This window comes from Falco biarmicus, chromosome 6, assembly GCF_023638135.1.
Source record: "Falco biarmicus isolate bFalBia1 chromosome 6, bFalBia1.pri, whole genome shotgun sequence".
NCBI classification, from domain to species: Eukaryota; Metazoa; Chordata; class Aves; order Falconiformes; family Falconidae; genus Falco; species Falco biarmicus.
The window spans coordinates 37,943,569-37,969,444 of NC_079293.1; the positions used below are offsets into that span (position 1 = coordinate 37,943,569).

General features: G+C 44.7%; 1 protein-coding gene across 1 annotated transcript in view; it reads left to right on the forward strand.

The window, feature by feature from the left end:
• The window catches only part of DACT2 (dishevelled binding antagonist of beta catenin 2), a 31,027-nt gene extending 14,637 nt beyond the window's left edge, over positions 1-16,390 (forward strand). The window contains 5 exon segments of the mRNA XM_056343629.1: positions 1,887-2,417; positions 2,420-2,844; positions 8,667-8,799; positions 10,246-10,533; positions 13,730-16,390. Coding sequence (XP_056199604.1) covers positions 1,887-2,417; positions 2,420-2,844; positions 8,667-8,799; positions 10,246-10,533; positions 13,730-15,519 — 3,167 coding nt within the window. The 3' untranslated portion in view covers positions 15,520-16,390.
• The last annotated feature ends 9,486 nt before the right edge of the window (positions 16,391-25,876 follow it).

Genomic DNA, 25,876 nt, shown 5'->3' on the forward strand with positions numbered 1-25,876 from the left:
AGATAAAAAGATGAAAGAAGAGGAAGAACAAAGAGCAAGGGATAACAGTTCCTTGTAAAGGAAGGAGAAAAAGAAAGATATATAACCTTATATTATCTAATTCTCCTAGCAACTATATACTAACTGGTATTTGTGTCAGTGACTCGTATTTGGTCATGTTAGAACATGGTTTGAATAAAATAAGGAACTGCGGTGTATGTCTGTTTTAACAAGTGCCAAGCCAAGTGATTTACAAAAAAGCTTCAGCTCCTCATACCTGCAATGGCATTTTGCAAGATTCTTGCCACATGCCACACAATGATGGCTGTTTGCCACCCTCCATCTGAGGGGTGACAGTTCATGCTGTCTTTTGTCAGCACCTTCAAAAGCATCTCAGTCTTAAACTCAGTTTTTCTTTCCACCTTGTAGGTGAAGAGTTCAGTCATCCTGGCACTGAGGCATTGCTCTGCAGAGGGAAGTTCAGCAAGATGAATGGGTAAGGAAGAAGAGCAGAAGCATATTCATTAAAGAGAAAGAAAAAAACCCCAAAATATGCCTTAGATGATGTCATACATGTCATACCTCATACACACTTTAACTAAGCACTGTAGTGCTGTGACCATCAATCACTCCTGCTCCTGCAGTTCCATCTGCAGCTGGAGACATTTGTGAATATTTGTGCGTGACTTGTCACAATAGGACCTCTCTGGACCCCTTCTGACATAGTTCAACTTTGCAGTTCTCAAATCTTCAAGCTACATGAAAACTGTTGAAGGTGACATGGTGAAAGCAAGGCTTGGTCTTACTTGGATTATCAAATAATGTGTTGTGCAGGACTTGGTGAACAAACACATGAATAATTACACACACACACAGAGCAGGAGCTGGATTTGACAATGCCCTAGTACTTCTGACATTCCTACAGGTAGGGACTGCTACAGGGAAGGGTAAGCTGGCTGCAGTCTCTGTAGTGGATACGGCCACCCACACATGGTGTTGAAAGAAGGCTACTTGAAACACAGATGACAGAGCAACTGGTTCCCACTCACTCAACTCACGTAATCCCAGTACAAAGTCAAGTGGCATTCAAATGAAAGTATGCTAGCTTTTAAAGATAAGCCGCAGGGTGAACAGAAGATAACCATGGACAGATGGGACACATGTGTGCTCACTACTTCACAGAGAATCAACCCCCTTCCTGAAATTATTTCCATCTCTTGAGTGGGGCACACAGTGATGCCAGGTTCTGTGGGATCCAAATGCTTCCTATTTCAGCGTAGGCAGCAGAAAATTGAGTCTTCTGTAGCATGTCTCCACTGTGTTCACCACAGTTGGTATCAGAGCTTCTTCTCCCCCTCTGCATCACTGCAGACTACACATACTGGCTTTGCCGCCTGCTAACCAACTACCTAAGGAGCTGCCTGTCTTGGGAGCTTTAAGACAGGAATTTCTCGGTAGCAACAGCATCATAGCCTTGGATTTCCATGATCAGTTGTGTTTTCAGGTCCCATTTAAAGCAAATCCTGAGCCCTTCATAGTAGGGGGTCGGGGTTTTTTTCTGTTTTGGGGTGGTGGTGATGATTTTTGGGGGTTTTTGGTTGGTTTGGTTTTGGTTTTGTTTGGGGTTTTTTGGAGGGGGGGAATGGGGGGAGCTGAGCCACACCTTGACCTCACAAAACAGGTCTCAACCAACAGTTCAGTATAAGTGAGCGAACTTCTGCAATTAGGTCCCAGTTGACTTGGTTTCTGGAGAGCAGGATGAGGAGTGCCGGTGCTGTGCCTGTGCCTGACAGGGAACTCCAGCAATGAGGGGAAGGGATGGAGTTACAACGCCCCGGTTTTGTGAGGGAAATGCTCTGCCTGCCAGCACCCACCGCACTATACCCTTGCACCGGCTGCATTCGCAGGCGGCTGCAGCGCGACGGCGGGCTCGGTCCTGCCGCCCCAGCACCCCGGGAGCTCGCGCCCGGCCGCGACGGGCGCTCCCGCCGCTCGGTACCCCCGGCACCCCGTGCCGGCTGCTCGGCCCCCCGGTACCCCCGGCACCCCGTGCCGGCTGCTCGGCCCCCCGGTACCCCGGCACCCCGTGCCGGCTGCTCGGACCCCCGGTACCCCGGCCCCCAGTGCCGGCTGCTCGGACCCCTGGCACCCCGTGCCGGCTGCTCGGCCCCCCGGTACCCCGGCCCCCAGTGCCGGCTGCTCGGACCCCCGGCACCCCGTGCCGGCTGCTCGGACCCCCGGCACCCCGGCCCCCAGTGTCGGCTGCTCGGCCCCCGGCGCCGAGGCGAGGGCTGCCCCCGGGGCAGGCAGGAGCCGCCCCCGCGCGGGGCGGAGGGAGCGGACGGGCACTGGCTCCTCGCCGCGCGTATCCACCCCGAGAGGTGGCCCCGGCGCTGCAGCCCTGTTCCCTTCCCTCTTCCCTTCCCTCCCTCCCCCCGCCTTCCCTCCCCCGTCCCCACCTCTCCTCCAAAACCGCAGGAGCCGCCGCGGCCGCGCTTCACTCGCTCCGGTGCCAGCCGCGGAGCGGGGCGGGAGGACCCCGCCGCTGGCACGGCCCGGGGCGGGAGCAGCCCCGCCGCCTCCCCGCCGCCCCACTGCCATGGACGGTGTCGCGGCCCAGCCTTGACGATGCTGCTGGGCGCCCCGCGGGCGGGCGGCTGGGATCGCGGCCGGGTGGGCGAGAGGCTGCAGGCGGCCCTGGCCGGCCTCCACGAGCTCCAGGTGCTGCGGGAGAAGCAGCGGGAGCTGGTGCGGGCCGCCCTGGCCATGCCGCAGCGGCCGGCGGCCGGCGGAGAGCAGCCCCTGGCCGCCCACAGCAAGGAGCACCGGCTGGAGGCCACCCTCACCGCCCTGAAGGAGCAGCTGGTAAGAGACGGCACCGGACGGGACGCCCCGCTGCCCCGGGGCCCATTCCCCGCCGCCGGGGGCCCTGGCGGGCCGCGGTGCTGAGGGCGGGCGGGCGGAGGGGAGCCCCGCCGGGCCGCCCCGCACCGGGCTGCCTGACAGCCGGCTGCCCCTCGGCAGCCGCCGGCGCCGCTCCGGGGCCGGGAGCAGCGAGCGAGGGCGCCCCGCCGGCCCCGCTCCCCCGCCGGCAGGTGCGAGCGGCGGGGCCGGGGGTGTCGCTGGGGCGAGAGCGGTGCCCGCCCCCGCCGCAGCCGCTCTAACGGTCGCCGCCTTCCCTCAGGCGGGGCTCACCTGGGCCGTATTCATCGCCCCGAAATGCGCAGGGTTGCTAGAGGGCTGTGTGCCAGCGGCAGCGCCGGGGAGAAGTTGTTACCCGGCATTGCTCATTCATCGGAGCCCGGGAGCAGGAGATGATTAACTTCAGTAATACGTGTATCACGCCTTCGAGCGCTCAGCTCTTAATCGCAGCGGCCGTTTGACTGGGAGATCAAAAGACACGCAGAGTGAGATAGGCAGAAATAGGCTAAGGGCGCAGGGGGTTGGTGTTGGGCGTGTGTGCGCACCCACCTATGTGCCTACCCCGCTGTGCACACGCCTATGTGGCTGTACGTAAGTGTGCACACCTATGGCTGCCCACGCAGTTGTGTGCCGGTGGGGGTCAGGCCGTCAGGAGGGTGTTGGTGGGCCAGGAGTACTTTGTTCTCGCCACGGTTCGCGTGATCAAAAGAGAGTAACTGACTGCCAGGCCTTGTATGTGAAGCCTTACACCAGGCACTTGGGGGTTTGGAAAAGAAAAAACAATTCTGAATTGCGACTGAAACAAGTTTCATAGGTGAGACAACAATCAAAGGGTAAAGGACTTTAATCTCTAGTATGGGCAATTACACGCGTCAGTAAACTCGGGCTTCATTCAGACCCCTTTCCCTCCCTGTGCTGGTACAGGGCTTGGCCGTCAGTTATCAGTCGGGTGTGAAAACGACACGGTTATTCGCTGTCGGGAGGCAGCTCTATCAGGCAGCATCTTGGAATAAATTTGGCTTTAACCTTCACGGAAACCTAGTCACACACAAGAAATCACAGCAGCGGGCATATCTTGATTAAAGTAAAAAATGCAGGGCCAGTGGACTGCCAACCACTTGATTACCTGTCATTGATAATTTTAACTAATGGCCCTATTTTATTTCTTAGGGTTTTTTTTAACTAAACGAAAGAATTGAAGGCATTTATTGCCTGTCTGGGGCCACTGGGTTAACAGAAACACCAATGACCTCTGACCATAGTGACTGTTCTTTTTTCATGTCGGCTGTTGTGCTTTAATTACTCATTTGTTTATATATTTTTCAAATAAAATATGAAAAATAGATTAGTTTGGCAGGACTTTACTGGCACTTTATAAGGCCTTCCAAGGACATGGGAGAAACTAACCATTAAAACAGAAGAAAAAAAGTGGCCTTTAATTGCTGCCTTTAGAAATTAAGGAGTCAGGAAGATGAGGGTAACTCGGTACACCGCAGGAGCGGGACAGATTTCACCAGTAGGTGCCAGTGCAATTATGGGAAACTTGTCTTCTAGGGGTGCCTGGGAGGGAAGTATCCATAAAGCTTGAGAGGGATGAGTCAGAACTACGTAAATCCAGGGGCTGGTTCTTAAAAAAAAGTGCAAATGCTTAAAGCTGTAATAAAAAAGCTCATCCGACTGACCCGTGGCTGCTGGAAGCTTTTCAGACTGGTGTACCTGGTACCTTCGCTGGTTTTCTTCGCCTGCAAATTGCAGAGATATATTTGAGTAGAGGTGCATAAACCCAGTTGAAAACAGGTTTTTCACAGTCCTGTTAGAAGTAGTCCACAGATCGTAGGAACTTGGCAGCCACAGCTGAAAACTGTTTCTTGGTGACACAAGCAGTGTATTGCACTCAATACCCTTGAAAATTATGTTCACGATCACAGAAAATTAAGTTAAAACTAAAAACAACAGAAAATGCAATGCAAAGCATTGCTCAGGGAGTGTTACATCTTCATTGTTGTTGTTCTTGGCCCATTGGATGGTAGACTGTGATCGCTGCTCTATAAACTTTTCAGATTGAGAAACTCATTAACAATGTAAATGTAGTTTTGTCTTGCGGTGTATCTTGATCCAAGTTTCAAGTAGGGCTTTAGCCTGATCACACTCTAATTCATAAAAAGTTTGGTCCTTTCAACATAACATAGGGAAGCTGTATCAGCTGGAGCTGGCTGAAGGCATCTCAGCAACGGAAACAGAGCAGACAAAGAGTCAAGCCAGGCTTCTATAATGGTAAGGTGAGAAACAGAGCAGAGGTAGTACCCTCAAGGAGTCCGGTGCCCCTAGCAGAAATGGCTGGAGCAGAGCCATCAAATGCCTCGTATAGATGCCACTTCATCATCCCAGTCAATTCCCCAACAAGCACCAGCAAGAGCCAGCAGCTGGCTTTCCAGCAGTCTGCTGTAGGCAGCAGGACTGCAGGCTTTCTGCTGCCTGTAGCTGTCATGTCCTTTTTTGCCCCAGCCAGTGTCTCTCTTTCTGGTGGCCAGGGGCTCTTCTGGCAGCTAGCTGCCTGTTACTACAGTGCAGGCAAGATCAACTGTCTGTAGCAGAAGAGAAGCAGCGTTATGTGATGCCATCTGCTGTCGGTGATTCCAAAGGTGCTAAACTAGTCTCTTGGCCAAACTATATCCTGGTGAGACATAGAGGAAAAAGGAGACATGCAAATTTGGGCTAATACAAAGAAAGAAATCTATGATACCGTCTGTATCATGGATGGCTAAGGCTGCAGCATCCAGTATTTTCTCAGCTGTTTCCTCATATAGCATATTTATAAAAATTGGTTGATTTGATTTGAATCTGATGATTTTGTTTTGCAAGCTTTCAGGTGTCTTATGATGTTTTAAAAATGTGTTAAGGGACACATTATACTGAAGAGAAAAAAACCACCCAAAACTCTTGGTACCTTGCATTTTGCACACATTTTTTTCCCCTTTAGATAGTTTTTAAACCAGGGATATTTTTTTTTAAATATTAAAAAAATTTAAAGTTTTTCTCAACTGAGAGAAAGAGGTGTTTCCAGAAGGAATTCTCACTCTAGAGTAAGGGTCTGGGATAGGTGAGATTAACTTTCCTCTGAAACTAGCTGCTTTGCACCATCAGTTACAAAAAGACCCAATGGTGAATAGATTTTACATGTGCAAAGCTAGATAAGAGTAATGCTATCTTTTGTCCATTCCAAAATAGAGATGGATTAATAAAGTTGTCAGGTGTTAATCTACAACCAGTAAGTGTCAACCCCATCTTTAACTGGAGGGATTAATAGTTAAGAATAGTCAAGTATGACCAGCAGTTTTTGGTGCCTTGATCTGGGGTGCCAGTTCGTGTTCACATAAAGGAACCTGTTTTTCAGAGAGTGTTCTTCCTTTTGAAAAATGATTGGTATGACAATATCCCAGATTTGGCTCCCAAAAACTGTAGGACATCAATAGTACAAGTTGATTTGGAAAGTCTGGTCCTGCATTGTGCAGTGTACAGAAGTGTTCGCAGCTGCATTGCCCAAAGCAAACAGATGGTTTCACCTGCAAGGTTTTGTCTCATGTAAAATTCATGTTGTGAATTGAGAAAGAGTGTTTTTAGGGTTTATTGTTCTGGGTGCTGTTTATGTGGTTATTAGAGCAATAACAACCTCAAGCAAACACACCGGAAAAGTCATCCTCATCCAAATGGTTTGAGGAATGCTTCTCATCTAGGAGTGCATGAGTTGTTAACTGAAAGATCAAAACCATGAAGTCTGCCGGAAACATGAAAACTCGGTGGCGTGAGACACCATAAAAGGGTTAAAAATGATGATGTAAATCATGTGTGTTGGTTAACATGCTGTGAAGGCGCAGACAGAACCTGGAGGTATAATAAATAATCTTTGAATACCTGAGAGCCTTGTGGCCTCTCTGTCATTAATCAGAAACCACAGACTGAGGGATTGGCTGGCAAAACATTAATCATTAAGCAATTAATTCCAGCCGTGAAAACAAAACTTTGTGATTTCCCGAGTAGGTAGGATTGAAGGAGGCACGACATGTTTTTGCTTTTTCACCGTAAAGGAAATAAAGAAGTACTGAGGAAGTCATTCATCATTCAGATGGGGTAGAAAATCTCCTTTATTATCCAATTCTTCCCTTCCTTTTTGTTTATATGAAACTGGAAGAGGGAAAATCAGCACAGATTTTTCTAGGAAGCAGTTATGAGCCTCTGGAGCTCACTGTAAGATGTGCGACACTAACAAAAAGGGGCTTTATTTCTTGTGTTTTATATGTTCCTCCAGTTCTCCATAAAAGCATGCTAAAAATACCCTTTTATTCTTCTCAGCAGCATCACCAGCCGTAACTTGTCTTATGAGACTCAGGACATCTGTCTTTTTTCCTTGAATCCTACCTTCTAATCATTTACTGATTACCGTAGGACCTTAGCTGTCCTTGCCTTTAGTATTTATAGCTATGGAGAAACCTAAAAATGCAAGTATTAAAAGCTGAATAATCTGAATACAAGGAAAGTGGAGTAAAAAATGTGTACATACTGATTTTTATTTTCTGCATGTCATTTAATTTTACAGATACTTTAATTAGTTCAAGGGAGCTAGATTATATTTTTGTCATATTGGGGGTTGATAAAGCTGCTAGAACTGCCACTTTTATTTTTAAATCTGAAACATACACATCATCTTAGTCATGTTTTTCTCACCATTACTGTGTGGAAGTCCAGCCCCTCGAGGGCTGTGAGCACAACTTTACAACCAACTTCAAGAAACCACCTTTCTGCAAAGTACTGTTGGATGGATGCTGAAGGGTGATATAATTAGAAGCTGCCTAAATAGCGACCGGGCCTAGATAATTTGCCAAGTGCCATGTGAGAAGTTTGTGACAGAAACCAACTGTGGTTCTTTGGCTGCTACCTAATGCCTGGCCATCTGCCTAGCCAAGCTGACGGCATAAATACTGGGGGAGCAACTGCAGGAGCTGTTACCTCGGATCAGCCTGGTCAGTGATTACAGTACGCAAAGGACCTTGTTGCTGGCTCCTGAAAGGTTATTCACAAGCTCAAGGCACCATTTATTTTAAATGCAGTCATTTTCACAGCAGTATTCAAATGCCACCTTCTCCTTGTGTAAAATGCGTGGAAATAATCTAGCCATGAGACAATCAAGGAAAATTTTCAGCAAAATAGATGGCACAATTTGTGCAGTGTACGCTTTCAACTATAAAGGCATCGTCAAAGCCAAGGGTTTTGCAGAAATGAGTGTGCTGCCTTTACTTTCTGTGACTGTAAGATACCTTTACATACAGTGGTTTCCTTTCATCAGGTGGCGTCTTAAGAGTTCATGCAAATAATCTGTAATGTTTATCTCGTCCTCTGCTCAGAGGCAGCATATGGCAAAATAACATTAATATGTTTATTAATTAAAAGATTGCATCCTCTTTAGAGATACAGTTCCAGCCATGTAACATGTAACAAAAGGTTAAAGTAAGTATATTTAGTATGAAAAGTTTTGAGAATGTGTTCAGCTGGGCAGAAGACAATATATGCTGAGAAGCAGAATGTTTTGTGCTTGTCCATTATGTCAGTCTTGTTGCAAGAAAGCCAATTGCAACAGTCCCTAGCTAAGAAAAACACTTTGTAAGAGCAGAATCTGTCCAGCACAGATGGCCTGAATTCATGCATTGCTGCTGAGATTCTAACTGTGATTATTTTTCATTTCCTCCTTCTTCCCTTCACTTGTGAATTAGTCTCGTTTGAGGAGACAGGATGTCGGCTTGAAAAGCCACCTTGATCAGCTAGACCAGCGAATAAGTGAGCTGAAATTAGACGTCAGTAAGACCTCCAGTGAATACTTGGATAGCGACAGCCGGCCCAGCTCAGGTAATGTGCATTGGGTCATTTATTCCCCGTGTTGTAGTGCTAGGAGAACTGAAGGGTGTCAACTGCTAAGTAAAATTCTCTGTATTGTTTGGTCAGAAACAGTGCCCCATGGCTGAGGTGGAGAGTAGCCCTCCGGCACAGAGCACACTCACATCGCTGGTGGAAATTTTCCTGCAAAGTTCATTTAGTTGGAAAATCCTTATTCACTCAAACAGCATTTTTTCTGGATTTTTTTTTTATTATTATTTTAAAATGGACATTTTAGCCACAAATGGAAAGAGAGGCAGACAGATTTGTTAAATTACCTTGTCAAGGGCAGAATGACCATTGGCAAAGTGGCTAAACTATTTGCTAGAAGTGAAGAAGATCAGCATCCATACCAATGCTCTGATTGAATCCAAGAAGGGTCCTGAACCTCACTAAAGCTTTGAAGATCACTACCACCGCAGTGCTCTGGCCAAGTTAATGTTTGATAGTTTATATAAAAATGAAACAGCTCTATTAAAAGACAGTGAGAAAAAACACCCCAACAGTTTGTTGACTAAAGCTGTCATAGACAGAAGGAAATTGAGTTTCAGTTTTCTGGTCCCATTCACAGAGCATGCTGTATTGCAGACTTTTACAGCTACGATGTCTGTTAAAAACGGTTTCTGTCATCTAGTCTGGGACAATGGGAATACTTCTTTTTAAACATAATTTTGAAATGCCTTAAGTCTTCAGTGAGACAAGAAATATTTTTTTTATTTACAGCATATGAATTTGCAGCCTGGTACTTAGAGTGGGTATAGAAAGTGCAAGTTTCTGTTGAGTGTTTTAAATTCAGGACTTGTGTGCTTAGGCACATACACACAGTTCAAAAGGAAACAGCTTCCTTTTCTGTTTCCTTTATATAGAGAGGAATAATAAAAATTCCTATCTTGACCATTTTTAATACTTCCATAATTAATTGGCAAGGATCGCAAGACCTGGGGAGGGGACACAGCCTCTATTCTCTGCCCTTAGATGTTCCAGCTATCACAGACCTGGCAGCTCTGACCACAGGCTAGTTTTACTCTACTTTCCCATGCAAGCTGTGCTTGTACGCACCTAGCACAAGTTACAACAGTGCAAGACGGCCCTGTTTTACATCAGTTGCATAATAGTCCCCAAAGACATTCTCCAGTGAAGAACTGGGTGTGATGGTGCTGCACTTCACCCCATCCCACCCTCAGAACTAAGCATGCATGTGCGTGCCAAGCTGGCTCGGGGCCTAAGTAAATACGCAGAAGCCCAATATAAGTTGGTTGAATTAGAGTATACCTCTGTTAAAGTTACCTAAATAAATGATCATAAATTTAGGCCTGTGGCACATAGCAAACGATTTATTTTATTCTCTGCATTTTTCTTCTACGGAGCATGTTTAGTTACTGTAAATAAGAAATATCTTCCTGTTTATTTTAACTGCAGGATTCTATGACCTTAGCGACGGTGGTTCTTGCTCACTCTCCAATTCTTGTACCTCTGTGTACAGTGAGTCCATCTCCTCCTCCCACACCAGTCTCTTGCCGGGCTCTCAACACCCTAAAGCAAGGCTCACTGTGTTTGATTACCGACCCAAGTCTGCAGATGAAACTACTGTGCACACCACCAGCTTCCAACAGCAGGGAACCTATGTCAGCGATGGATGTCGGATTACAGCTAGCACAGACATTTCTGGGACTCCTGCCAGGTCCCGACCAAGGCCAGTTTCCACAGGTAATTGACTGCAGAACTGGATACTCATTCAAGAGAAGGGAAGAATCCTGGCTATTACTTTTAGGACCTAATATACCAATGTGTAGTCAATATATAGCACTCATTTTTAATACACAAAGTGAGAATTAATCAAAACCACAGAGCCAAACCATTTAATGTCCAACTTTCACTTGTCTCCATACTCAGATACTTTTAAACAATAACAAATATGAAGACATATGTATTTAGAAATGGAAGAATATTTAAGTGCATGAGATAAAATTGTGATGAATGTTGAGATACCTTTTTAATTTACCTGCTTGTGAAATCAGAAAAATTGCAGTATTTGAAGTACCTTGTGTGAAAGTGCAAGAATGTATGAAAAATGTAAGGTGAATTAAAAATTAGAGATGATGCATTTTACTGGGAAAGATTTTATAGAAATCTAAGGAGAGACACTTCCAGACTTAGTGCCTGTTTTCTCCATCTGTTGTAAAATGAGTATGATAATACTTATATATACCTTTCTGTATTTATCCAAATGAATGTGGGCTCAAACAGTACTCATAATTTATTATGTACGGTTAGAGATAACAGACAGGAAAAGTTAATTGACTGTCTAGGAACCAGTCATGAGCCCAAATAGTGGATCAACCATGAATTTACATCATACCTTTAGACAAAATAGATAAGTACATTAATATTCCAAATCTATTGTTTGCCCATCAGTGAATTGGCATCATACTGTGTCTTATTTTGGGTCCTTCCATGGCCTCAGAGCAATCTTGTGTTAGTGAGTTCATACAGTGACCCAGCCGAATGTGTGACAGTTCCATTATAGAAAAAGGGAAGCCACTGGGAACATCATTTCAAGTCCTGTCGCTGTGGAGTCCCCACAGCTCCTTGACCTGAGCTAGCTCATCTCTGGCTTGCCTGGAGCGGAAGGAAAGACCACCTGTTCTGTACCTATCTGTGCTGACCCACCTGAAGCGATGGTGGTAAATTATAGCATAAAAGCAAAGTCTCCTCAAGGCTTCTCAGAGGATGGGGATGGAGCTGAGCTTAATGATCCATGGCTTCCATGTTCACATTGCAGTGTGTTCTATCAGAAGCTTTCCTGCCTTGCAACATTTTGCTAAGACCCCTGGGGCTTTATGTTTTTTTTGGATACAGACGTAGACTAGCAGAAAAAGGGACAGTTGATGTTAAGTAAGTGGGAATGAGGCTACAGACCTCCTTCAACCATCCCTCTTTTTTCCACCACCACCTCCCTTCTTCCTGGCTACAACTTGTGACTTCCTTCAGTGTGAGAAACATAAGTAGTGGGGTAGTAGTGGTTGAAGTGCTGAAGAAACAGTTCCTGCTAAGGTGACAACATTGCAGGAGGTAAGGCAAGATGTTAGTTACTTCAGAAAAGCATCATTTGGAAAGGGGAAGAAATGTCTCTTTTCCTTTCCTTAGCTTGTCCCACAGGTAACTGCAGGTACAAACCAATTGCCTTTTTTTTTCCATGGCAAGTGGAAAGCTTGCTGAGACACCACAAGCACAGCATTCTTTTGACACCTTCCTGGTTTGCACAAGAGAGCACCACTACACATTGCCAACAATTTCCTAAAGAATTCTCATTATGAAAATACGCTGTTTGAGAAATCATCCTTACCACAGGTCTGTAAGTGCCTTAGGTAGGGTACTGCAGACAGTGCTAAATTTTGAAGTCTTTCAAAAGCTTCCTGTCACAGGACAGAAATAGTCACTCTAAGTGCAATATGTGGTTGGATTTGATGGTTGGGTTTCCTGGTAGAATGAAGCAGCCAGGAAATCAGCTAGCTAAGGATTTCTTGGCACTGAAGTCTGCACTGTTGTACAGAGAAACCCAGGATGACTGCAGATGGTTCCAGTACTTCTGGTACCAGAGGTAACATAGCACCATAGCACTCTATCAGATGACTTGTCTGAGTGGAACAGTCTTGCTTCACACAACCTGTCCTCTCAGTGCACAGGAGATGCTCCTGAGAGGAAGGTGCAGCAGTCAAGTGTAACTTGCAGCAACCTTGACAGTACTCAAAATTTAAGAGAGATGAACTGGTGGCCATAAATGCCATCTTCAGGGACTGAGCCTCCCATCTGCGTAAGTAGTTACCCTTAGATTTTTTTTCTCTGTCAGAGTAAAGGTTCTCTAGTACATTCTTCTATGTCCTTAAGGTTGACTTTAAAAAACCCACACACAGACTTAGGGCATTCCTGGTTTTCTGCCTTTTGATAAAACCTGAATATTTCTTTCTGAAATTAAATACTCTAAAAGTTACTTACTTGAGAAAGGCATGAGACTGGTAATGTTACCAAATGAAATGAGAGATCTGGTTAGGAGTTTCCACTGGATGTGGAATTAAGGAAAAGTAGAATCACTCCACTCTCTGGCCAATGGGACATATAAGTCTTAATGGCTTTCCTGTGTGCATTGGGTGCTTCTGTTTACTAATGCCTTACTAAAGCAAAATACAAAAGAAAAGCAACTACAGCTTCCAGCATTTAAGAGGTTAAGAAAAACTATAACCCAGTGTCTGCTTAAGTCCTCTTAAAACAGCTGTAGAGTACTATAGACTTTTCCAAGACACATGATATAAAAGGGTAGGAGGAAAAGCTGGAATGCAATTTAACCACTTTGAAAAAAATACCACTGGCTCTGCATGCTGGAAATCTCAGAAATTTCTGAGTTATAGTCATATGTCCAGAGGAAGTCTTTATCCTGTCCTGGGAGGAAGGTGTTCAAAAACTGTATCTGTTTTAATGGATAATTTTACATGACATTCAGCTTCAGGCTTTCTGGTTGTTGGATTTACTTTTTATGTCTGCTAAGAATTAAAAGTAATCCCATATTTTCATTTAGTTGGTTGAGTTCCTGTTAGTCTGTGACATTCTAGAACATTTTTATAAATGCACAGATTTACTGTCATCCAAGTGGCACAGTTTAAATTTCCTGCAAAGGCATGAGTTTTATTATTGGCATTAAAAGGCATTCTAATCTCTGTTATGCTCAGGTGAATAAAAGCGTTGGAGTAATCTGGTGATCTTGGAGGACTGAAACTGTTTTCTTCATTCATGCACTGATTTTAGTAAAAGCTAGCACACCCCTCTGAAATAGCACTTTTAGCATAAGCCAGTTTGAATGTAATTGTCTGTGATTTAATTAGGTTGTTTATTTTCATCCACTCTGTAGGTGACTTGGAAAGACTCATCCCAGCAGACGCTAGATTTCAGAAAGAGACAGATCCCAAATCCATGTTGCCTCTGTGCCAAGCCGGAGACATGCACTTGCTCAGCATGGACCCCAAATTCCAGAATGACTTGGTCTCCAAGAATGGCATTGATGTGTACCCTTACCCTAGCCCCCTTCATGCAGTGGCTTTACAAAGTCCCCTTTTCTCCCTGGTGGGGACATCCCCAGAAGCAGACCTCCAGGCTCCTCCCAGCAAACCCATGCCTAGTGTGACAGGTCCCAGCTTGATTAGGACTAGGCCAACCACTGAGGCCAAGCCAGGGGGTTACATCAATAAATTACTGCAGCTGACAAGATGCAAAGGGAACAGTCGGGCTGATGCCAGTGAGTGGGTTTCAACAAAGAGCCAGCCAGCCACAATGCACCAGAGACTCATTATAACCCCCAGTGCCGGTGGAGTGAAAATTAACAGCAGCAGTAGCCAGCTGGAAAAACAAGCAAGTTCTCTGGAAAGTAACAAAGCTGAAGGGAAGCTGCAGAGAGAGGTGCTGGAGGGGGAATGTGCCAAGCAGCAGGAGACCATGCGCTGCGTGAATGAAGAACAGCCATCCGCTCGGCCTGACACAGAGCCGTCAGCTGTGAATAGTTGTTACCCTGCCAAGTCAGCAGCAAGGGGCTCTCCTCTGGCAGAAGCAACGGACAGCAGTGTGGAGCACAGTTCATCCGGCTCACAGCTGTGCCAGGAGGACTCCAGCCCCAGTGCCTGGAACGCTAAAGCTGTTCCACCCGGAAAACTGCCCCTCAAAAGGTGTGGCAACGCCAAACTGGCTAGTGCTGGGGGTCATGAGCGAGTGACACGGAGTGAGTTTGTTCATGCTCAGTTTGTCCCTGCAGAATCCCACCAAGTCCGGGTCAAGTTTGCCAGCTCCAAAACAAAAGCAGTGAAGATAAAGAGGAGGAACAGTGAAAAGGTACTACGTCCTGGAAAGCCAGCCTTTTGCATGGAGAAGGCGAGAGGGTCCCACGGGGCTGCCAGGCTCCCTGCTGAGTGGAATCAGCCCCAAAGGCCACATGGAGCAAAGAGCCTCGCACGGAGACCTTCATACTCTGGTGACGTGACCGGCAGGTCGTGCTCCGAGTCTAGCCTGTTCCCCGTGCAGATCCGGCTCCCCACAGCACCATCCAGGCCGGAGCTCTACAGAGCCTCTGCCAATGCACTGTGTTCCCTTGACACAGACACAGCCAACAAGAAGAAGCAGCGCAAGTGGCAGTCCACGGTGGAGATCTCTGCCAAGGCCCACCTGGCCAGCCTCTCCAGCAGCTTTGGCCTGGGAGCACCCAGGCAGCCAGCAAGGCGAGCTGGGGTTCTGCGCACTGTCAGTATGAGGGCGCGCTCCAAGAGCCAGCGCCACGGCGCTTATGCCAAGAGCGAGTCGGACCACTCGGAGTACTCTGCCGAGTGTGCTTCCCTCTTCCACTCCACCATCGCAGAGACCAGCGAAGGGGAGGTCAGCGATTTCACAACTAACCGTTTTGGGGACAGTGAGTCCAGTGAAAGCGATTTGGATGGCAGCAGTAGCAGCAGCAGCCTTGCCCTTGACTATGATGAGGGGGATGAAACCGAGCTGATTTGGCCTGAAGGTTCCGTCAGACAAGCGGGGACTGTCCAGGCCGCTTCCAAGCCTCTTCCCCCAGTGCCCAAAATCTGTCGCATCAAAGCTTCAAAGGCACTAAAGAAGAAGATTAGGAGATTCCAGCCTGCCTCTCTGAAGGTCATGACCATGGTTTAAGGGTGAGCAAGCATCTGTTTCTTACAGTGAGACATCCTGCTGGCTCTCATTTGCAAAACAAGAGAACCCATGTGTGGAGAAAAGGACTTGCTTAAATGAACTATGAATAACCCCTGAATCAACACAAGCGATCTTGTTTGTTAATGCCTGGACATAAATGTCACTGTATCTAATTTCCTCTTTTTACATTTATTGTGTAAATATGGATCTGTGTATATTGTGTGATGCCTTTTTTTACTACGCAGAAGGGTCACCATGGTGAAAATGAAAACAACCTGGGCCGTAAAATTTTACAGGCTGGCTCTTGATGGTTTGTTGACCATATGCACCCACAGAATCAGTCCCAGACACAAAGGCTTCCCAAGAAGAGAAGCTCTTCCCAGCTGGATATTTGGTAGCATCCCTCCCTCTAGTGAGGAATTCTTTGCAGTCTGAAGTCTGCATTAACCATCCAGCTGTCACTGTGCTATGGAAAAGCTCTCGGTGCCCTCCACAATTTTACTTCCTGCAGATCAACCATCCCATACCTTCTCCCAAGCATCAGGATAGTCTATTCTTCTGTAAACACATACTATCTTTAATCAAGAAGTCAAATGTATTTGTGAATGAGAACAAGACTTCAGTTTACTTCCCGTTTTCAAAACTGAGAGTATAGGGTTGTTCTTTTTCAAACCTCCTCTTTATGATGTTCCATGTTATTGTTCATTTGTCGAATGGGTGGAAGAACATGAGGGCACAGTGCCACAGTGTGTGAATAGCTGGGACTGAGATTATAGCTTTGCCCCTGAAATTGCAAACTCAATAAATACTATTTAATGTACTTCTGAAAATTGTGCTTGTCTGACTTTGATGTCTCAAGAAAATTATTCTGAACTCCAATGTCATGTGAGGACTGCAGAGGAACTTTCTTTGGTGAAACAGATCTGTGTTTTCATGGTCACTGTGCAGAGGGGTTTGTTCTTAGTTTTTCGGAGAGTTGCTATAGCTCGGTCAGAACCTTTCAGGGTCCTTTCAGCCTCTACCTCAGGAAACCTGCTTCAGCATCTGCTTCAAAATGAATGAATTTTTAAAAAGTATTTTTATTGAGGACCGCATAGTGTTTAACTGACTCAAATTGATGCAATTTTGTCACAAGATACTCTTAATTTAAAACATGTTTATGTATACGTAATGTGTTTTGAATGCATTTGAGGGCCTATGTGAAGCTTTGAATCAGTTGCTAAACTGATGAAGCTATTTTTTTGTGTTCAGACAAGCAGTCCTAATTCTTTCCTCTGAGCACAGCAATCTGGAAGCTGATCTGAAGTTCACCCTGTGTTTATCAAAGAGCAGGTATTATCCTCCTACCCTGTTTCAGTGCCCAATCTGAATACATTCCTGGCCTAGGAGATGTAGGCATTACCTCATTCAGCCAAGTGTGCTGGGTCTGAAACAAAAGGCAAGTGCTTTACAGAAACTGAGGGTAAAAGAGCGCTTGTTTACTCCAAGGATTCATTAGCAAATGAGATATTGAAAGACTAAACTTTCAGCCCTATGCCTTCTATTTTTTGAAAGCTACATTATGTTTTTAAACCACTCTAGTTTTAAGTAATTTTTGGAAAATGAGGTAGAGAAAAGTAAAAGTTACGTAGTCATTTAACTGAAGTATATGAGCTAGTGCATAACACCATCCTTACTGCAACTAGAAAAATACACATTTTAGTCAGTGGAATATGTTTAAATAGTTTTTTCATGGTCCCAAGAATATTGGATGTAATTACTCCGGTAGGATTAATGGGAGAATTTCACAAGTCTGGTGGTGGTTTCTTGTTCAGCATGTCAAGCAACAGAACAAACACAATAGTGATTTATGCCTTGTTGACTTTCTACACCACAAAAGGATTCTTTTTCCCATTTACACAAAAGGTTTTGTTTGGGGGAGTGTGTCAAAAGTTACATATGAACCTTTAATCTGTGGATTTTTGTGCTGGGGTGGGGTTTATTGGTTAGACAGGAATTTTGAGAGTGTTTTTTTCGTGGGAGAGGAAGTTGTTCCTAACTAGAAAACTGCTCTGGGTAGGAGCATTCTGAAACCTGGTAAAAACCACCACCCAGTAGCTCCCTGTCTTTTTGTCAGAGTAAGTTCAAACAATAAGTTTGTGGTCCCACAACTCAGTAAATCCTGCTTTAGGGCTGTTAATACTCCATCAGAAATGTTGCCAGACACATGATGAAAGTGCTGATCCAGAATGAACTCACACTGCCAATTCAAATAAAAATGATGACTTAATTTTGTACTGACAGGTTTTATGCCAGATGAGGTATCACTGCCTCTACAGCTCACGCTTTCTGCCAGGTCAGATAACGTCTCTCCTTCCACAGCCAGCATAAAGCCAACATAAAAGCATAAAGCTGGCACAAACGTCATCATCCTGTGCCTTGGCTAATTTGACAGAAATATGATTATGTGCCCACGCTTGATCCAGGGGAAACCTGTGGTGCTGGAGAACCCCAGCAATGCAGGGAAACGTGCTGTTAGGGGTTGAGGTGTCACCTTGTTCAGTGATGCTACTGAGCTGTGACTTCCTGGGCAGGGCAGAACAAGTGATGCCACCCCTCCCTACTCCGGGACATTGGACCTTTTCCCTACCACTGCCCTTTGGAAACACTGCTTTCCTCTGCTGGAGCAGAAACTGCATTGGGATCAGAGCTCTTGGAAGGAAGAAGTAGGACAGTGCAAAGCAGGGCAGGAGATTTGAGTGGTTGACCAACTGTACTGGCACCAAACTCATGATTTTAGTTCAGTACACTGGTAAAAATTAGTATGTTTTGTTGGCATGTACCCTGAGAATTTTGATAACAACTGGGTAGGAGTGTGATGCTTGTCAGTGCTCTGTCCGTTGGAGACTTATGGGCTAGCACTGCTGACAGCAGCCAGGAATACCTGCCTGCTAAGCAAACAGATCTGAAACATAATTAAAATCAAGAAATGTCAATAAATCCTCTGATGCACTACTCTTTCATATGTATATACTAAACATCATAAAACCAGCTCTCGGCTCCATATGAAGCCTCACCGTGAGAATAAGAGACGCCCAGCTTTACTCTTGGTTATGGCAATACAACATAGAAATATTCACTGTCTATTTTTCCTTCCAGAAGGAATCCACAAAATCGTTTTACTTTCCAGCATCTTGTACTATAAAGGCCTAAAAGAATGCAAAGAATGTCAGTTGGTGATTCAATTAGAAGTCTAGCACCAAACCTGATACACTTTAGGAGTAAGAAGTTTAGCACTTTCACTGTGACTTGATTAGCAAGCGTACAGATCTGATGGTTGTTTCAGAACAGCTTTATGCAGTGTTGCTGTAGCAGGAGCTAACATCTGTCATCATTGCTTCAGGCTCTTGTGAATCAAAATCATCCACTGCTGAAATCTATGCACCAGATCAGCAGTTTCCTTCTGTCAAAGGCAGACATTTACACTTTGGTGTAGGAGCAAATTGCTCCTAAACCACAAAGGAAAGAAATGAAAGGAAAAAAAGAGAGCATAGAGAGGGAATTAAGGAAGCTTTAAGAGCAATTTGCAGAATAGATCATAATCATGATTTTAAAAACTTCATTAATCCTTTTATTGCTCTAATAATTTTGGAACTGGATAATTACCAGTCTTCTTGGCTTTGACAGAGTCTTGGATTTTCAAGTCCACATTCAGTACCCAAACCATGGGATAATGTCAGAGAACTGATGTTTTGTTGGAGATGCCTTCCTTCAGACCAGATCTTCATTTGAAGTGACTTCTGGTCAGGCAGGGCACCAGTGAAATTGTCATGTGGTAAGTCTCAAAACCAGCTACAAATGATGCTCATGCTGGTGAACTTGAGCCCGGTGAACATTTTAAGGCTGTGCTGTAGTCTGTTTTATATTTGCTTACTCATCCTGGCCTGAAGCTCTGACGGGGTGAGAGCTGAAGGTGAGAGGTGCTCCAGGAGCAGCTGAAAGGCAGGTGACAGCAGTGGCTCTCTGGGAAGCAAGTTGCTGCCCTCAGGATGAGGCAGGCTGAGCGTGGCACCGGAGGGCTTGGGCAGTTCCAGCCCCAGCAGCCTTTGCTGGCTTCTTTATCACTGCTAGCACCCTAACCCAGCCTCAGCGCTGCTCATGTGGCAGTGCTGGCGTGTGGATGCTGCACTTGAAACAGTCACAAACCACCTGCACCCAAAGGCACGGGCTGATCACTCCTGAGCTACAAGGTCAGGGAGCGCCCCAGTCATTCCAGACTACCAACTGCAAAATCCCCAGCCAGGCAAAGATTGTTCAAAGGAAGCCTGAAGCAAAACAAGGCTTTTGTGACCACTGTCTCTGACAGGGAACAAGACAACAGCATGCTGGAGAAGGCCTGCCCAATTGCTACTCTGAAGCAACAGCAGCAGCTTTCATTTTCAAGCCCCTTTTGAGCCCTCCTCAACCACCCTGAGGCTGAAGGGGTCACCCCAGCTGTGCTCAATGGAAGAGAGTAGCTCAGCTTTTAACTACAGCAACCCCTCTGCCCTCCACACCACAGCAAACCCTTTGGCTCCTGCAGAGAGATGTAGTACCTATCGCTTCCTAACCATGAACTCGGCCCTCCTTGCTGAACAGGCTCCCCAGGAACCCGCCCTGAGATGAGCAGCTTGAATGGCCGCGTAAAGGGAAAAACATGTTAATCTGGAAAACAAGACGTTTATGTCTGAAACCTGCCTGTAAGGAATAGAAACACACCATGACACCAATACAGCATTTAGGCAGCATCTCCCATAACTTATACAGATGTGAAGGAGACCTGGGATTCCATCGTTAGCTGCCACTCTCTACAGACGGCTATGGTGCTACTTCAGCTCCGGGTGAAGAGCAATCAACAGGAAAATGCTCAGCTAAGGGCCGTTTGTTTGATGCTTGCACTTCTCAGGTTTAAAACCACCGCAGTATGTCTGATTATACTGCAATGCAGAACATCAGCAGAATAACAGCTGAAATGAGCAGAAGTCCAGTCACCATCAATTCTATTAATTCCATGAGTTATCATTATAACAGAGCTTGGAAACTATTGTTAGCTAATGTTGATTTTTTTCCCCCAAGCATTCCAGTGTTTTTCTTTTCCAGGCTCAGCATTTGTAAGTGATGCAGTGCATCAAATTCACCCATGACATAATTCCTCGGAAGTCACTTGAGCTACCCCACAGATTCATTTATCCCCCTCATGCTGTTCTCAGGATGTCAGCGAGTGGGATGATTGGCATGACAGACGGAAAATAAGGATTTCAGATCTCACTTTCATTCTTGATCGGGCTGTAGGCTGTGGAAGTAACTGTGTTTATTACTGGTTTGCCTGGGGAGAATCCTGCTGCTGTGTCACATCTGTGTTAGTGGCAGAGCAGGGGAGGTGGTTAGGGCTGTGTATAGTGTTGCACTCTGATAGAAAAATTTCATGTTTATATTGGTTTTCAAAGCACAAATTGAAAGCGTATCAGCAGTCTGGTGATACTGTAAAGCTACAAACCAAAACATGAGAAAGCCCACAAATCAAATTGACCAGGCAGGGCTGATCAGGCAATGTTGAACCCAAGCTTCAGACTTACAAGCCTGAAATGAAGAATTTCAGTCTCAGCAGGACACTTGAGCAGCTGGATGTGCTCAAAAGCTCTATCACATCACTCTGGGTGCCTAGTCTTCATCAGCATCCAAGATAGAGACATCAGGCTAACAAGTGGCTCTGAGAAATACGCATAACAATAAACCTTCACTCCTACATTTACATGCAATATTTTCTCTCCGTTCTTAGTGTTCCAAAAGTAGATCTAAAAAGGTAAAGGTCTTAATTCATTCTGTACAGTATTTTGCTTAAGACTACCTAACTTTTCTACAATTTCCAAGATGGAATGATATAAACACATTGACTCTTGAGGTAACAGGATGCATCCTTCAGCGGGAATGCCGAAACGAAACTTGCACCCACACAAGAAGTTGTAGCATCAACAAACACTTTTCTATTTAACATATAAAAGTTCTCGATTTTGCCTGGACCACTGCAATGTTAAAACACAAATAAAATCTTAAATATTCTGAGATTATTAGCTCATTCATTAATGAGAGTCAAGAAATTCAATTATGAAAACAGTCTTTGAGTTTGACTACTGTCGATATAAAGAATTAGACAGAAAATCCCAGTAGTATGGCTTTTTATGCATTTTTTTTCATTTTATACTTATTCCCTAAAGAATAAAGTCAGAAGAAGAGAAGCAGAAGTTCATTTTCATGCTTTTCATTAGGAGGGTCGTCTGACTTGACCCTCCCTCGACACACCTGGACGTGCAAAAGGGCAAGAGCAGAGACAGTTGCAGTCAGGATGAAAATTTGTTTTATCTTAAACATTCAATGCTGAAACCATTTTTTAACCTATTCAATGGTAAGGAAGTGGAAAAAGTTAATGGCTAGGGCATACCCAGAGTCTCGTATTATGAGATCATTGGAATCAAACAGATTCCTTATCTCAGACACAATGTATGGCAAAGAGCTACATGAACAGAAATTATTTGCAAAGGGAAGGAGATTTTCCTGATTATATGCTAAGTGTGCTCACTGTGTTGCTCGCCATCCTTCTGTGCATAACCAAATCAATATCTCTTGTCTCCCCGATATTGCTGTTTCATGGTGACATTAGTGGAAGAACAGGATGCTTATCAGCTACACTGTGGCCTCTGATTGCTGAGAATTTCACCTTGACATAAAACTCTATATTTCTTAAGGACTGAAGTTTATGAAATTATTTGTTGGAATGGAAATTTGCCATACGTCTTCATAGCATTAGATGTATATACAGATATTTGGGAAGAGGCAGTTCAGTGGATGGGTGGATGTGGTTATGTCCACAGACAGTGCTTTGGAAGCAAAACAGAAAGGGTTTTGGACTACAGTGTATCTTGTCACTGACCCCGACTATATTTTCCAAAGAAAATAGGTCTCAGTACTGGAGAGGTACTGAGAACGAGTTGCTGCTGATTAAAATTAGTACTGTGAACATTTTCCTTTTTTGTTTTAATCACACCTACTGAAGCTAACGAGTTTGGGGATGGTTCTATCAAATCTGACTTTGGAGTGGGCTAAATTTCTTGAAAATAATTCCATGATGTATTTTGTTAACCCAAGATGCTCAAGGAAGCTTTGTGTGTGCTTACCTGATTTGCACCTGAACTCTGAATCATCTGAAGTTTATTCATAAATATCTGATAGAAAATTCTGCCCGTTTTTCTCCCACTCCCCCAAAACATAGGCATATGTTGCACACATACAAAGTACCTGTAATAAAATGAGTATGATTGTGGAATGGCTTTTCCAGCTTTTCCTGCTACATTTAGGTTTTGTGCTTTTGATTATGTTTGTATCCTGGGTCTCCTTTGTTGTCACTGGAGCACTGGAATTGATGTAATACTTGTATGCCTACAACCACAGCTTTATAACCAGAATTTATAGAGTGCAGGCTGCTTCTAGGAGGTCAGAGAGAGGTAACTATGAATAGTAAGCCTAATGCCAGCAGGCTTAACTACACTGTACCACAGTGTGAACTTTCATTTCAAATATTCAGGAGCTCACAAATCAAAAAAGGCTGGAAAATGACATATTGTCTCCTAGGTGCTCAAGATGAAGAGGACTTCAGAACAAAGAATCTATAAAGCCAGGAGCAGGAAGAATTCCAGAAGAGTTGAGATGAGAAAAAAACAATTTCACAGTCTGATGATAACTTACTGCAAATCAAGAGGAAAAGCCCTCCACAGATGTGTTAAATAAGTACAGAGGACTGAAACAGGCTGCAAGATAGACAGGGAGAGTGATAAAAGGGGACACTTTAAAGCTCTGTTATTATAGGATGGTTAATAATTTTCTAGCACTGTGGTTAGTATATAATCACAGCAGCCTCCCACATTAAGTAACATCAGTGTGGTTGTCAGGGAGGCATGTGTGCCATGGAAATGCGCTGGAATTAGAAACCAAGTATCCCAAACGTGTTTGCATCATCCAGAGCTGAAGGCACCCTCCCAAGTGCCAGCTGCCTGGGGGTCACCTTCCCACCGGGCTGCTGCAGTACCCCATCCCCTCCACCCAGCCTCCATCATTTCCCTGGCTGCTGTGTCCCACACCTGCAGCTGGGAACTTTCCTCCAGAAGAATTACTCTTTTTTTCAGAAAATTCATCAAGTTATAAAGATTAACCTCAAAGCATGCAGAGAACTTTTAACAAGAAAATGTTTGGTCATCTCTCCACAATCAGCCTGCAGAAATGTACTGTCATGACTCGCGTTCATTCATGTGTCTCTGGGGGATGTAACCTGGGGACACTGAGGGTTAACTGCCCTAGATAGCAAGTGAAGCCACTGCAGAGAGGGATGCAGCCTGGGCTAGAAATCAAAACCAAACAGGCAAAGAACAGACCCTCCACTGCCTTTTATCCAGGTGCAACCAGGCACGTCACGCAAAGCAGACACCACGTGTGTTGGGTCTCACATTGGGCCCAAGTTACACAGGGATGAGTGATCCCACTCACCACACAACCCCTCAGCATCCTCACCCACCACACCAGCTCAGCTCCCTGGCACAAGTATATGTGATTTTCACCTTCACAGATTAGAGGAAGATCAAGCTGAACGCTCCACAGGCAGCCAGGAGAATGACTAGAAATTAAATACAGCTGTTTTCACACAAACTTTTCTCTATACCATCACCTGTCATAAGATACTATAATTACAGAGCTAATTCCTCCCACTTTCCCCTTCACATGATGCTTTCCCTGACTTTTCTGAGATGGCCACCCCAGCCTGCTGAGGTGAGGCAAGGGTGTGCTCCAGGCTCCGTGCCTTTTGGTGCCTGTCTGTGCTAACATGCGCTGGGAAGCAGAGACATGACCTGCAGTCTCCTTTATCACAGCAGGCTTTGCTTCTTCCTGAGCTGCCTCTCTCTAAATCTGAAGTTATACTGCCTGATTCTCTGATAGAGAGCACCATTTTTTGTATATTCCAAGATTAATTTGAGTGCAAATTGTCTTTAGTAAAAATGTGTTTTGTAACAAAACTCCATATGATAATGTGGTTTGCAACAAAGAGCCGCTGTTTGTATTTCCCTATGCATTCAGTTTACATCAACTTTCCAGGTATAAGAAGGCCAAGTCTGTATCCAGACTATATATGTAAGAATACTGTGTATACTGTAAGTATACAGACACATACAACACTATAAGGAAGGCAGCTAGGATAATTACTGTCTTCACTAGACACGTGTTGCTAAGAGAAATCCACAGCATTGAATACAACAAATAAAGTATCCCTTGTAATATATAATATAGTCCTTGTATGTTGGGCCTGCATGGCTGCACAATGCTGCATCAGTTTTAATTGCTCTCATTTAGTCAAACACCCAGGAAAAGCAGCTTGTTCCTGTAAAGCTAAATGTCTTTCTTTGAGGTACAGAGCCTCCTATCTATGGTTTACTTGGCTTCCTGAACTAGCAGATGTTCTCTTCTTCCTTTTGTAAAAAACCCTGGATAATGATTATGGTTTGCTTTGAATATTCGTCTGACAACTTATAAAACTGTGATTAAAGAAGCAAACAGATAATTAAATCTTCCTAAAACAAACCTGATTTTTAAAGAGACTCAGAGCCAAAACTATCTCTGTGTTTTAAACTCACCTCTAGCATTTCAATAAGCATTTCTGAGTTCAAGCCAGATTAAACCAAATCTCCAGAAGTATATAATGATTTTTCTAGTTAAACATTAGGAAGATTATAAAAAGAAATTGTATCTTTCCAGGAATTTGTCTTCAATGGAAATTATTCCATTATTTCATTAAAAGCTCTTTTTTTTGCTAGAAAACTAACACTTTCCATGTTGTCATTCTGAAAAAAACAAATATCTTTCTAGATCATCTCATCTGTGGCCTGTGGTTAGTAATGTCGCAGGAGGTCAGACTAAACCCTCTTGCAATCCTTTTGAGCTTTAGGGTCTACTAAGTTTTATTCTGTTTCCTCTACTGTATATCTCTTTTAAGGGGAGACTGATCCTTAGATCACAAAGCAATTTTAAAATTTCCCAGTAAGCTGGGGAAAAAAGTCTTTTCCAATGCCTTGAAGGCAAGTATCAATGCATTTAGGATGGAATTTGTTACGTCTATCTTAAGCCATCTAAAATTTAGGAATCTGGGCTAAACCAGTCCACTAGGCACCTCGTATTGCCAGTAGAGTGCAAGTCCTGCTGCCGCCAGCTGGGAAATTACCTCATTCCAAACAAGGTCTCCCAAATAGGTGGGTTGAATGGTTTTCGGGAAGTACTGACTGTAAGGAGCCAAAATGACTCA